Raw genomic sequence first — 14,048 nt, 5'->3', positions numbered from 1 at the left:
AATTAGTTTCTAAAGTTTTTCCTATTGTCAACATGTAGATTCCATTGGAGTCATATGGCAAAGCCTTATTTTTTTTCTCTTGAAATACATCTCTATACTTTATGGCAGCATTAAATTAATATATACCACTCTTCATGCTATTAGGATAAACTTTTCATTATTATTGTACCACCTCTCTTATTGATTATTGATAGTTCTGCTTAAAGGTGTATGTGCTTTGCCAAGATATTATTATAATTGCTTTCATTAGACTGACTAGTATCAATCATCTTTTTAGCTATTAATAATATGTATTAATTTCAGAACTTATATTGAGCAAGCTGCTTACTCAATGCCTATCTTCCTATTAATTTTGTGATGAAGATAATTATGTATTCAGAAGTTTCAAAATACCTGAAACAATGTCATTTTATTTAATGCTATAAAACTTTTGAGTGGTAACCTCAGCTTCTGATTCAAGCACTTTCTCAATGGCCCCAGTGAGACAGTACAATTCTGTCTCCATCTCTCAGATCACAGAAATGAATAGACAGGTTATTTAGCCCAGATCAAAGAGCCACTAAGGGATGGGTGTGGTGTTCCAGCCAGCCAGCTTTTGTACAGTCAGAGTTCCTTGGTTGGAGTAATGTTTTTTCCTTGGAAAAAGGATGATTCTACTTGCTTAGATATCAAAGGCTTTGGCTTTTGTAAAAGTCAACAATGACTTTCTTGTGGGCATTTTGCAAGGTGATTATCTATAGAGACTTTTGGAAGCTGAATGTCATTCAGTTATGTTGTGAAAATATTGAGGAAAGAAAAATACAAGATAGAGTGATCTAGAACATCTGTACACATATCTAAACTGTACAGAAAAAAGGAATGCAGATTCAAGAACTGCAGTAAGGACAGAGTGTAAAAGCTAGGTGTGGTGGCTCATGCCTACAATGCTAATACTGGGAAGGCTGGGGGGTTTTAATCCACACTGGGATACATAGTGAGGTACAGACCAGGCTAGACTACAGAGGAAGACTTTGTCTATGAAGGAAAAAAAAAAAGAGGAGAGAGCAGTGGGGGAGAGAGGAAAGAAAATAATGGAAAAAGATTATGAATACTGGACAAGTATGGAATTAAAAAATATTCAAGCTATTAAATACTAGTTGAAAGTAACTTACAAAGTAAAAAGAAAACATAACAAGAAGAAAGCATTTATACTTAAGATTTTTTTTAATGCAAGAAGTCTCTGGAAAAATAGAAGTTTTGGCATTGGTACTAAGCAATTGAGACAGTAGGAGGCGTTTGCAGACACAGAGGTGTTAAAAGAGTTTGACAAATTGGAGTGGTTTAGTGTTTTTGGAGGTTAGGGAGACATGTTTGAGCATGCCAGCAACACAGTAGTAAAATGTTAAATATAAGACAAGGAGACAGGACTTCATTTTGTAAAATCCCGAGGAAATATTTAAAACTTTTGCATCCTAGAGGAGTCATTCTGTGTTCTGAACAAAATGAACTGATAAAAGAAAACAAAACCTTATACTTTTAAATTTTAATGAGTTTGTATAAACATCCCCCAAATCACATCTGAGGAGCATAAGAGTACTAGCAGCTACCACTATGTTCAGGAGAAGGGAGGCATTTTACGAAGTGGTTATGGAATCAGGACAGTCAGAGTCTAGGTGGCAGATCCTGATTGGTGCAGTTTCTAGTTTATCCTATTGTTTACACTGGTCTTTGCTTTGTTCTCAGGGGAACTTAAATTACCAGACCCATCCTAGCTTAATGGCTTCTCTCTCTTTTTTGTAAATTAGAGTGCGGTAGAAACAAGGAGTTATTGCCAAAGTTTGCTCATAGCTTACAATGTCTGACTTTAAGTACACTGGTAGAGAGGAGAGCCCAGAGAAGGAAAGCATTCCACGGTGCAAAGAGATGGGACAAAGAGAGGAATTCAGGGTTTATTAGCTGAGCTGGCAGGATGAAGAGTGGTTTCAATGACTTTATACACAACACAAAAAGTATGCTTTGCTTGAATTTGGGAGCATAATAGTTTCAACTTTTGATCTATATGCAGGGAAATGGAACTGGAAGTTCATTTTATAGACTGTAATTTGAGAGGTAATTCCTGACCAAAAGTGTAACTGTGAGGGCAATTTGCATAGGTAAGGCAGAGAAAATGTAGCAAGAAAGGTGACCATTAGAGGTTAGCAAATAGAGGTGACAATAAATAAATATGTGGTACATTTACACAATGGAGCACTACTCAGCAGAAAAAACAATGGGATCTTGAAATTTGCAGGAAAATGGATGGAACTAGAAGAAACCATTCTGAGCAAGGTAACCCAGTCACAAAAAGACAAACATGATATGTACTCACTCATATGTGGATTTTAGACACAGAGTAAGGGATTACCAGCCTACAATCCACACTGCCAGAGAAGCTAATAAACAAGGAAGACCCTAAAAGAGACAAACTTTGTCCCCTGGAGAAGGGGAAATGGTCACTATCTGAGCAAATTGAGAGCATGGGAAGAAGGGTTAGGAAGCTATGAGAGTGAGAAGGGAAGAAAAGGAAGGATGTAGAGGTCATGAGTGAGCCGAAATTTTGAGTCAGGTGTAGATTAGAAGAAAGGACATATGATAGGTAGGATTTTAGTTGGGGGGGTGGTAGAGGAGGAAGGGAGAGAGAAGGGAACTGGGATGGTCATGTAATTCAATCTTGTTTGTAATTCAAATATATAAAAAATAAATTAAAAGAAAAAAAGAAACCCTTAGCTGTCTAAACTTTGTAGAAGAACCACACTTCAGATGGAGAAAAGGAGTAGTATTAGGAATAATAATAGTAATTATATATATGTATATATACATATGCATATATAATATGTTTAATTGTAGCTCATTAAAAGAATTAAGCTAAAGAGTAGGTCACAGTGACTCATGGATATAATCCCTGCATTCAGGAGGTTGAGTTAAGAGGTTCAGAAATGCATGGCTGTTATGGGCTACAGAGAAAATCATGTCTCAAAAAGAAAATGACTGTGGAGATTCCTTAGTGGGTAAAGTGTTTTCTGTACAACACCATATCCTGTGTTTTAACTGCCAGAACCCACCTAAAAGCCTGTCAGCAGAGTATGTCTGTGACCTTTGTGCATCTTTGGTAATATGTGAGGCAGAGACAATAGAGCTCTGGAAGTTCTTGTGCCAGCTGACCTGTGTACAGAGTAGTGAACAATAAAAGAATGTCAACAAGGTGGAAGCTGAGGACCAATACCCGCAGTTGCCTCTAACTCCAAATGCATGTATACTCACACACATGATCACATACATATATACCATATCCTCACACATAAACATACATGAGAGAGAGAAATAGGTCAGTAGGGAGTGAGGAAAATATAGAGAAATATAGAGAAAATATAGTGGTGAGAAGAGAGAAAATTGAGTGTGCCGAGAATGAATTGATTGGCCCTGCCAAATCAAACTCGAAGGCCTAAGTATAGATTACTTAGTAACAAAACAATCAGTTGATGCCCAAGTGCCAGTGATAAACCAGAAGACCTACAGAGGTCTATCTGTGTAAGTTAAAGGGTTTTCAGCTATGTAATGATTATATTGTAGTATATGTAATTACATAGAAGCTAGTCTGATTACAAAACAAACTAGGGCTTGGTTAGCATATCTTTCCTTTGGAAAGGGGTTACTGTCCCAGAAGATGAGTGATTGTATGTTGCAGAGAAGTTAGCAGCTCTGTGCTCTAAAGAGGTCTTAGGAGATGGCAGAAGGGTTTGGCTTTAGAACTTAAAGTAAGAAGATGAGATGAAGTTGTTGGTGGATGAAGAATGTCCCATTCTGAGACTCCCTTAAGCAACAGTCTTAGAGACTGCATCATGACTCAAATCCAGGGTGACCCAAAGTTCTCAGGAGCAGGGGAAGGAAAGAATTTTTTTTTTTGCCTCACAAACCTCTTATTCTGATAAGGCAGTGGGAACCAAACAGTTCAGCAAATCATCGGTAGATAAACTGTAGGATTTGGAAGATCAGTGCCAGGTTTCAGGTAAACACAAAAGGGGATCCAGGAGTTTTTCATAAAGCAGAGGTCAGAGGAAGAATGATCATCTGCAGTGAGCCATTTGGGGACACAATGAGCATTACTGATTTCCATGCTTACTGGAGGTGCTAGCTAGTGTGATGTCAACTTGACACAAGCTGCAGTCAGTGGAGTAGAGTGAACCTTGATTAGCAGCTGGTGTGGGAGGGCCCAGTGCACTGTTAGTGTGGACAACCCGGGCAGGTGGTCCTGGGTTCTATACAGAAGACAGCTGAGCAAACCATGGGTGGGGGGGACGACCAGGAAGTAGCATCTTCCATGGCTTCTGTATCAGCTCCTGTCTCCAGGTTCCTGTTTTTATTTATTTATTTATTTTTCTGAGTGCGTGTTCTGACTTCCTTCAATGACGAACAATGATATGGAAGTGTAAGCCAAACAAACCCTTTCCTCCCCACATCGCTTTGGTTATGGTGTCTCAGCCCAGCAATAGTAACCCTAACTAAGAGGTTAGCGTTAGGTAAAATTCAAGACTGTGGTGGTGTGTAATGGGGAGTGACAATAGGTCACTATCTCAGAAGCAGATGGTTAGATCAACATCAAAAAAGGAACTGGCCTGGCGTTGGTGGTGCACACCTTTAATCCCAGCACTGGGGAGGCAGAGGCAGGAGGATCTCTGTGAGTTCAAGGCCAGCCTGGTCTACAGAGCGAGTGCCAGGATAGGCTCCAAAGCTACACAGAGAAACCCTGTCTCGAAAAACAAACAAAAAACAAAAAAAAAGAAGGAAATGACTCAGAAAGACTAGTACCTTGAGATGGTAGTTCAGCCATGTGAACGTGGTAGGATATCTGTAAGATATTGTGAAATTTGATTCATAGAGAGTGCTCAGGAATGAAGCAGAAGAGAATTTAGACAAAGTAGAGGTGTTATTTAGAGAATAAAGCTAGTTGAGAGTTAGCAGTGAGGAAGCCTCTAGATGATGAAGAGCAAACATTGTGTGCCGAGAAATCTGATGCTGACCTTTCAGTGGGGTCAGAAAACTGTAGAAAGCACCAGTGCTGTGTGTGCAGATGGGCACTGTGGGATGTGTGTTTTGGTAATAGCGTGTGGTTATTCAGCAGGGGGGAGAGAACTGGAATTGATGCACGTATCACTTAGCAGGGGGTTGTTCACTTTCCTCTGTCTTTTACTACTCTCGGGGGAAAAGTGAACTATGGCCCAATAAAAAACTTGATCATCAGAAATGAATGCAGAAATCTGCATAGCTTTGTGATTCAGGGAAGCGGCTTCTAGAAGGGAAGAAGCTGATTGAGAATCTGGTAAGAAACAGCGGATTCTGAATGCGTCAGGACTGGCAGAGGTCAGGACGTGGCTGGCTGTGTTTTCCTCTAGGGGACGGCTGAGGGCTCTGTGTTCTGAGAGAGAAGCACATTGATGCTCTGGCAGTGCCCAGAGCCCACACACGCACACGCTTCCCAGGTTCCCCAGGCTGTGTGAGCCGAGAGGACTGAGGAGGAGACTCTGCCAGCCAAGGAGCCTGCCAGAGGCCCACACCAGGCTGGAAGACACGCTCTGGTGTGCTGAGATGCCCATGTGTCAGCATGCGAGCAACATGCGTCTACACACGTGTCGTCACGTGAGCGCCATGCTTCTACACATGTGTCGTCACACAGCGCCATGCGTCTACACATGTGTTGTCACGTGAGCGTCATGCTTCTACCCATGTGTCGTCATGTGAGCGTCATGCGTCTACACATGTGTCGTCACGTGAGCGTCATGCGTCTACCCATGTGTCGTCACGTGAGCGCCATGCGTCTACCCATGTGTCGTCACGTGAGCGTCATGCGTCTACACATGTGTCGTCACGTGAGCGCCATGCTTCTACCCATGTGTCGTCACGTGAGCGCCATGCTTCTACCCATGTGTCGTCACGTGAGCGCCATGCTTCTAGCTGTGAGGATCTGTCGCTCACACTTGGTGCCTGCTCTGGCTGCAGATCCCTTAGAGTCATCCGTGCTCCTGTAAGTGACCCCTCACCCACACTCCTGTAATAAACCCAACAACTCACTGCTTCTCCAAGGTGGAAACCTGTATGTTTCTGTCGGGTCTGAATAGGCATTGGTTTACACTCTTAGGAATACAACAATAATTAAAACAATGTAAATCCTTAATTTCTAATGTACCGTCAGTTTAAACACGAGTAAAAGTGACTGTGTTTCTAACTAGTCAGTGATCAGGTGACCCCAAAGTCTGGGAATTTGCAAAGAGACACTGTCAGTCCCTACAGGAGCGTGTCCAACCCCACACCCGAGCTGCACAGCTCTGGGCGTTGTGTTGTGCTCAGGAATAAAACGTGTGCCTCCCTTTACAATGGTGCACAACAGCGGCCGCCTTCAGGTTTAACTAGGCACCGGTTCACACCACAGCTTCCCAGGGAGGAGGGTTGCTAAGGTGACAATTTCATGTATGTCTCCAGAGTTGGAGAACAGCCTGGGATGGAGGATACCATCTGGAATCTTGCAGAAAGCAAGGAATATCTTGGAATATTGTGCAGAAAATTGAAATTATTTGAAAAGAGTAATTTTAATATTTTAATCAATATTAAAGTATATTTACTATTTATTATGCTGACAGGATTTCGCTGAATGTTTCATTAACTTATTTGAATATCTTTGGTAATCTTTAATGAAAGATAAAAATTACTAAATAAAATTTCTCCATACAGGGTTCAACCTATGAGGATGAAATTAATAATATCAAACATGTGATTTCAAGGATTAATGAGATTTTGGCTCATAATTCACCAGTGTTGATTATTCAGAGGTGGATACGTGGTTTCATAGTTAGGAAACGGTTGAGGTATGTTTCGTTTTCTCTACCATTTGTAAGATGAAATGAGATAAACATGTCAAGGATAAGAAGTAAGTTCTAGAACAATTTGCACTTTTGTATTCTCTGTTCTTAGAATGATATTTACATTATGATGGACTTCTATGAAGATCAATTAGAAAAATGCCATATTATGATACATAATCAGAATTTGATGGCTTTGTTAGTACTTTCAATTGGCTATAAAACAACTAATAAATACAATTTTTGAAATGTTTGACTACAATAGTTTTATTAAGCTTAAAGTTGCCAACCAAGAACCTGTGTTGAAATTCTTTTAAAATAACCATAGTCATTGTCATTCATATATATATATAGAGAATATTTTATATTTTATATTTTAGTTAATGCCCACAAGATTGTGTATTGTCACAGAAATGAGACATTCTATGATACTGATTTAACATGAAATCAAACCCTGTTCACTGGACATGCCCACAATCTCAGCATATGTAAGCAGAGTCTGTGTGCTGTGGGAAGGTTGTCTCAGGTCAGACTGAAGTGATATCTCTTTCTTTGAAGTTCTGTTCCATTAGGCACATTGCATAACTTCTCCAAGCCAGAATTTCTTCATCTGTAAATGATAAAGGCCAGGGTCTAATGGCAGCACCTATGTATGTGCTTGTAGGCATTGAGAGGATGAAAATAATGTAGCCACACCGAGCAGAAGTGGCCACTACTTTCTTATTAGATCCTGCCGTAAACAACCTCTATCATTGTTCTCTGGGGCTGTCTGCATCATCTAGCTCTGTGGAAAATGTGCCATGGATTTCTCATTCCTTCTTTATTCATGTGTTTTCCACACACAGCATAACCTCCTCAGAGTAGAGTTCTAATCAGGTTAGTCACCAACTCCAAATCCTCCAGTGCCTCCGGATTTCCTAGGGACAGTTTCTACATCACATGCCTCTCACCTTGCATATTATACAAGATGTTGCCTTTCAGGGATCTACATCTTTATCTGTTTTCTGTTCAACAAAATGGTGTTTGACCCCTTGAATGCTCATGCATACTTGTGGAATTGATGAACGCAATAAATGAAGATACCATGAGAGCTGGGATCAGCTGTTTCTGGATCAGTGTGTGGGAGAGTGAATGCACAGACGAGAAAACACAGGAAAATGAGCAACACCAAGAGAGGCATTACCACATCCTGGGGTCCCTACCTACCCCAGTGCATTAGTCCTGCAGAATGCCTCCTGGCAGTAAGATATTTGCATTTTCCTTGAAAGTTTTCTTTTAAAACACCAAGCTGGGTGGTGGTGATGCATGCCTTTAGTCCCAGCACTTGGGAGGCAGAGGCAGGCAGATCTCTGTGAGTTTGAGACCAGCCTCATCTACAAGAGTTAGTTCCAGGACAGCCTCCAAAGCCACAGAGAAACCCTATCTTGAAAAAACAAAAAAAAACAAAAAAACCAAAACCAAAACCAAAAACACACCACAACCATATACTTCCCTTCAATCCTATAAGTAGACTAAACCTAGAATTATCACCGATCTTGTATTTTTTTGAGTGGAATGTTCCTGGTATATGGATGGTGAGGTGAAGGGAAGTCTACATTTAATTTAAACAAACAGGCTGAGGCCTGTACCTGACTGGTAGCTTGACTGAGGACATAGGGAAGGAGACACTAGGACATGTATGTTAACCAATGTGCAGCTCCTATTTGAACCGGGTCCATCTACTTCATTGTCTCTTGATACACAGGGTTCCAGTTGGTCTTGTAGTTTGTGTTTAATCTTTGCAGTGGTAAGATTTGAACTTGATGGGCACTTGGCATCTGAACTGCACATCAGAGGGCTGCTGTGTTGCTCAGCTCTGTGTGGTTATGAAGAGAAGGGCTGTGTCCCATCTATATCTTGACACTCTGTTTCACATGTTCTGAGTCCTGTGTACCTTCTGTTTTGTCTTTTCACTCCTGTCATTGAATATCCCCAAGGTCTCCGATTCTTTCAGACATGAATGATATTTGAAGAGTAACATTGAGGAGCCAGGTGTGTTGTGTGACAGTGGAGACCCTGGCTCCTAAGCCATGTCAAGAGGTTCAGTGTTAAGTGGATCATTCTTTCCATAATGATTTCGTATGCTATTCCACCACACAGGGTTCTTCTCTGCCTTTATTGAGGACTGGCATACTCATCCTTCAGGAGAATTCTGTTGACTGACTTACCAATGACTTTATACTTTAGTTTAATCCTACAATATATACTAAACACTATTATATCCCCAGAGTCTTACAGGTGTCAGGGTTTTTGTTTAATTAGTTTTAATTTCTTTTTCTTTAAACTACCATAATTTATACTTTGTTTCCTGAAAACAATATTTTATACATAAAATATCCTGTAGTTATGAGAGTAACCATTAAGGAAACTGATATTTAAGCATGGACAGAGTTTATCGGTTAATTCAAATAGCTGATTTCAGGTGGTTGCATATTCCTTGTGTATAAAATAGGCAAAAGTATTAGGTATAGTTTCAGAAATACAGTTTCATAAAAGTAAAAGTCATCTTAGAAAATACTGTATGCTGCTATAATCTGCACTATGTCACTGTATGTTCCTTTGATAGACAGCGCCATATGGTGAGAGCCTTTAGGATACTAGGTTTTTAATTAATTAGATTTTAGCTGAGGTCAGAGATTTATGATTTGTAAGTTAAAGACACATTCTCTGTATCCAAGTAAATATCATGAAATGCATTTATGTGCATATAATAATGTGGTAAACAAAATATATTGTATTTATAGTGGGAGTAAAATAGGAGGCCCTATAACCATTACATTGTAATTTTTGAAAACTTTATCAAACTTAATGTCTTGCCCAGCTATGTGCCAATGTAGTAACAAGACCCTCCTAAGTGGTACCAGTTAGTTTAGGCTTTCTTGCCTCTAGGACTTAGAGAAACACTCCTGTTCTTCACAAGTTAATCAGTCTGGCCCTTCTGTTACAGAAGCAGCAGACAGCCAAAGGCAAGTACTAGAGTTCCTGTATACAGTGAGATGTTTGTCCTTATGGTTTTAGATTATTCTATAGAAAGTATGAGTTCAGGAAGAAGACATTGAATTTGCTGAAGCTAAGTTATGTGACTTTACCCCTTAGCTTTCAGGAAAGTATATAATCAAATAACATCCTCCAAGGTCTTCGTTACATTCGAGACAAAAAATTATTAATGTAGATGCTGTGCTGATCTGTAAAATGAAAATCAAATTCAGTTAGGGTAGACCATATTATCACCACAGGCAAACTAGTTTGGTGCTGTCAGTAGAACTCTGTATTGCTAGAATTTGCACTCAAATGCCCTGCAGGAGCTTGTGCGTTGAGAAGATTGTGGAATTAAAGAGAAAAAATGCCTGTGAAGCAAGCTGGTCATTGAGGGTAGTATACATGGGATGGGGTGTGCTGTGTCAAGTTCTTGGGAGAGATATATGCAACTGTGTAATAAGTCTTTACGCCAACCATCTGCTTCTGCCGAAACATTAGGACCCCCAAAATAACAAACAAGAGACTTGTATTAGGTACAAATGCTGCTGGTCAATGACTAGGATTTCTTACTGCGAGATTAGTCTTAGTTATGAGCCATAACTATTAATCTGTGTATTTATAAACGTATCTTATTGAGGACACTGGTGGCATACGTCCATTCTTCTCAGGATCACATGGTGGCTCCTCCTCTACTACATTTCCCAGGATCCTCCTCTCCTCCTAGTCCCACCTATCTTGCTCCAAAATTGGCCAACAGTACTCTTTTCATCAACCAATAAAACAAAAATATATACAGAAGCACTTCCCCCTCGCAGCTGTCTGTTCACACCAGAGAGGCACACTGACAGAGCAAGGAAGAGGTCACTCAGTGTGGCATCGTCAATCATTCAGAGGTCACTTAGAGTCAGCAGCATGCATCACTCAAGAGCTGTCCACCACTGCGCAGACGCCTCGGCATGGGTAACAGTCATGGAATCTGTGGGCCTGGAGCTCCAAGCTCTACTTGGAAGCAGCTTCACACCAGAGCTCTCTCTTCTGCCACTGTTACTTATGGCTTGTATAGCCTCAGGCTGGAATCCAATAAGCCCTAATCTGAAATTTCTGTGCCATGGAGTTCTGTGAGCCTTCCTACTCCAGTAAGGAATGTTCCATTCAGGGAAAACAGCTACACACAAGGGCTGGGAGGACATGAGTTTCTTCTTGCTCTTTGCTTCCCAGACACCACGGTGAGGGTCCTGGTCCTAGTCCTGAGCACCATGGTGCTCATTCTCATGTCGGGCCCAAACAACAAAGCCAGCTGGCTGCAGTCTGAAACCTGTGACATTGTGGGTTGTTAGCAATCTGTCTGTAGCAGGCTGATTTTGGAATACCAGCCTCCAAAGCATGATACAGAGACTTATTATTAATTATGAGAGTTCTGCCTTAACTTAGGCTTGTTTCTGATGAGCTCTCATAACTTTGACTATTGCATTTCTCTTAATCTCTGTGCTTTCATGTGGCTCATGGCTTCTACCTCTCCTCCAGCATTCCTGCTTCCTCTGCGTCTGGCGGGAGACTCCAGCCTTCGTCTTCCCCAAGACTTCTCGCTGCCCAGAAGTCCTGCCTAACTTCTTCCTGCCTAGCTATTGGCCATTCAGTTCATTATAAAACCAATCACATCTTCACACAGTGTAAAGGAATATTTTACACCATTTCCCCCTTTTGTCTAAATACAAAGGAAAGGTTTTTAACTCTAATGTAATACAACTGTAAACTATAAGAATAATTATCAGGTAAGAATTACATTCACAATGTCCAGTCCATTTGTATTTGGCAAATTCAGAGAAAATAATACATTATCTATGCTCTCTTGATGAATCCAAAGATTTGCACCTAATTTACTTCCTATCATGACTAAGGGAATCTGTAACTGTAACTATATAGTTTTCAACCCCATCAAAGACCCAAGAAGGATATACTTGAGTAAACAGGAAGTGCAGAGAAAGAAACTTCCAAATCTATGAAAAATGACAGGAACTTTGGCTGCCTGGACAGTCACCCAAGGTTCCTCTGCAACATTTGGGCATCCATCTTTGGCCTAAAGGCCTAGAATATCTGACAGACTTTTCTGTGAAGCTTGAATTTTTGAAGGACTATCCTACCTTGTCTTGGAAAAGTTTGGAAGTTGCTTTTTTGTGTGTCCTGTTTTGTCCAGTTTGACAGCATACTGTCAGCAGTTGAGGCAACAGCAGTTTCTTGCCTAAACAGCCAGCTTTTACCACATAGAAGCAAACTCCATATGGAGGTTCTCTGGTGCCCTTCATTCTTTTTGGAAGTAGATTGGTGCTGCTAGGAGCAGACATGTCTCACTGTCATGCAAATCCTTATGTTATTTTATAACATTAAAAATGCCGTATTTTGTTAAGTTTTTGAAGTGTTTGAAGATGACCTATCTAAAAGATATCTGTGTGTGACCATGAAAATGTGCCTAACATGACTATAAGTTTGATTATTATAGATGACTAAATATTAACCTGTATTTCTTTATTATACTAAATAGCTTTCAAGGACTAAAACTTTACATTAGATTTTTAAATGAGCTGCATAGGTATAATATCTTAAACAAGAGTAGAAAAGGATCTACAGTATGTTAAATAATCTTTAATTTTAGAGCTATACAAAATTCCATACCAATGTAAAATATTCAAGACTAGTGATTGGTCAAAAGTAGACTTAATAATCTAACCTTTTATACCATCTTTTTATTATATCCTCCCTTTTTCCCTTCTTGAATGAGATCACTGAATTTGATCTTCTTGGTTCAGCTTTCTTTATTCCTGGCTGTGACCAATAACAATCTATAAGCAACCCCCCTAAATGATGAAAAACATCAAAAAAAAAAAACACCAAATGACCAAAAACTGCCCACCTGACCAGTTGGGAATGTGGGCATCCTGTTCTCTAGAATGTTTTCTGCTTCCTGAGGGTGACATCTTCTTTAGGGGACTCTAAGATAATTGAGGTTCTGGTCAAATCCTGGGAGAGAAGGTTGTATCATTTTCTTCTTTTGTTCAGTCTCTGCTAGATAGCAAGGTGCAGGGCTTATCTGCCACTGGTGTATGGTCCTGTTGTCTGGCTACAGCACACAGGCAGCCGCTGGGAGCCATGTTTCCATATGTCACCAAGCCTACCCACGAGACCATAGTCACCAGGATAACACTTTTGACTCTGTGTTCTGTACATTTTTAAGCTTCCTCAGGCCTATGGCTATGGTGCATGTTGTGCACATGTGTAGTAGGAGTTTTTGGACCATGAGCTCCCAAATCATGACACAGAGACTTATTAATTATGAAAGCTTGACCTTAGTTTAGGCCTGTTTCTAAGTAGTTCTTATAAATTAAATTATCCCATCTCTATTAATCTGGATGTTCTCACACGGCCCATGGCTTCCACCTCTCCTTCTGCATGTCTTCCTTCCCCTGCATCTGGTTGGAGACTCCAACTTTCTTCTTCTCAGAGACCTCTTTATACTCAGAAGTCCCACCTAACATCTCCCTACCTAGGTATTTAGCTCTTTATACAATCTATCACAGTGATACATCTTCACACAGTGTAAAGGAATATTCTGTAACACCTGTTGTTTGGTGGATTATCTCATTTGGGGTTCGCTGTCTACTCTAATGTGTGCACTATCATCTTCATATTTTATTCTTCATAACCAGGCTGCTGTGCGTATATCTATATTCTAGCATCACCTTAATAAGCTTAAAGTTTATTGTCTCAAGGATGTATTATAATGACTAAATCTGAATTACATTTCTGTGTACACATGTGTTTATGCTTCCCCGAGTCTCTATGGCACATGGAGAAGTGTTATGTGTGTGGGTGTCCACGTGTGTCCAGCCAGGTCAGTCAGGATCTGATCACACCTGACTGGTTGAAGGCACAGCAAAAATTGACATGGCCTGCATTTGAGGAGGCATGGTTTTAGAGTTTTCAATTGTCATAAAATTATACAAACAATCTACATACTAAAAGGCTTAAAATGTTTTCCTCTTTGATTTGTAGAAAACGTAATTTCTGACCTTTGATGTAAATGCTAAAATGAAAATGAAGAGAAAGCCTTCTAGCATGATTGCAATCTCTGCGAAGGGTTATTGTTGTTGCTTTTTTGCTATGTGT

The 14,048-nt window shown here is 40.2% G+C and overlaps 1 protein-coding gene across 3 annotated transcripts in view; it reads left to right on the top strand.

Annotated features, from left to right (window-relative positions):
• The window catches only part of Lrriq3 (leucine rich repeats and IQ motif containing 3), a 98,161-nt gene that overhangs the window by 15,992 nt on the left and 68,121 nt on the right, over positions 1-14,048 (top strand). For 2 of the 3 annotated variants that reach the window (XM_027395194.2, XM_035452044.1), the window contains exon 4: positions 6,742-6,875. The exons of the other annotated variant lie outside the window; for it this stretch is intronic. In XM_027395194.2, the coding sequence (XP_027250995.1) occupies positions 6,742-6,875 (134 nt within the window). The remainder of the gene's footprint in view (positions 1-6,741; positions 6,876-14,048) is intronic. 3 annotated transcript variants of the gene reach the window in all.

This window comes from Cricetulus griseus, assembly GCF_003668045.3.
Source record: "Cricetulus griseus strain 17A/GY chromosome 1 unlocalized genomic scaffold, alternate assembly CriGri-PICRH-1.0 chr1_0, whole genome shotgun sequence".
Taxonomy (NCBI): domain Eukaryota; kingdom Metazoa; phylum Chordata; class Mammalia; order Rodentia; family Cricetidae; genus Cricetulus; species Cricetulus griseus.
Note: the sequence above shows the minus strand (reverse complement) of the source record. Positions and strands in the feature narration are given on the sequence as shown.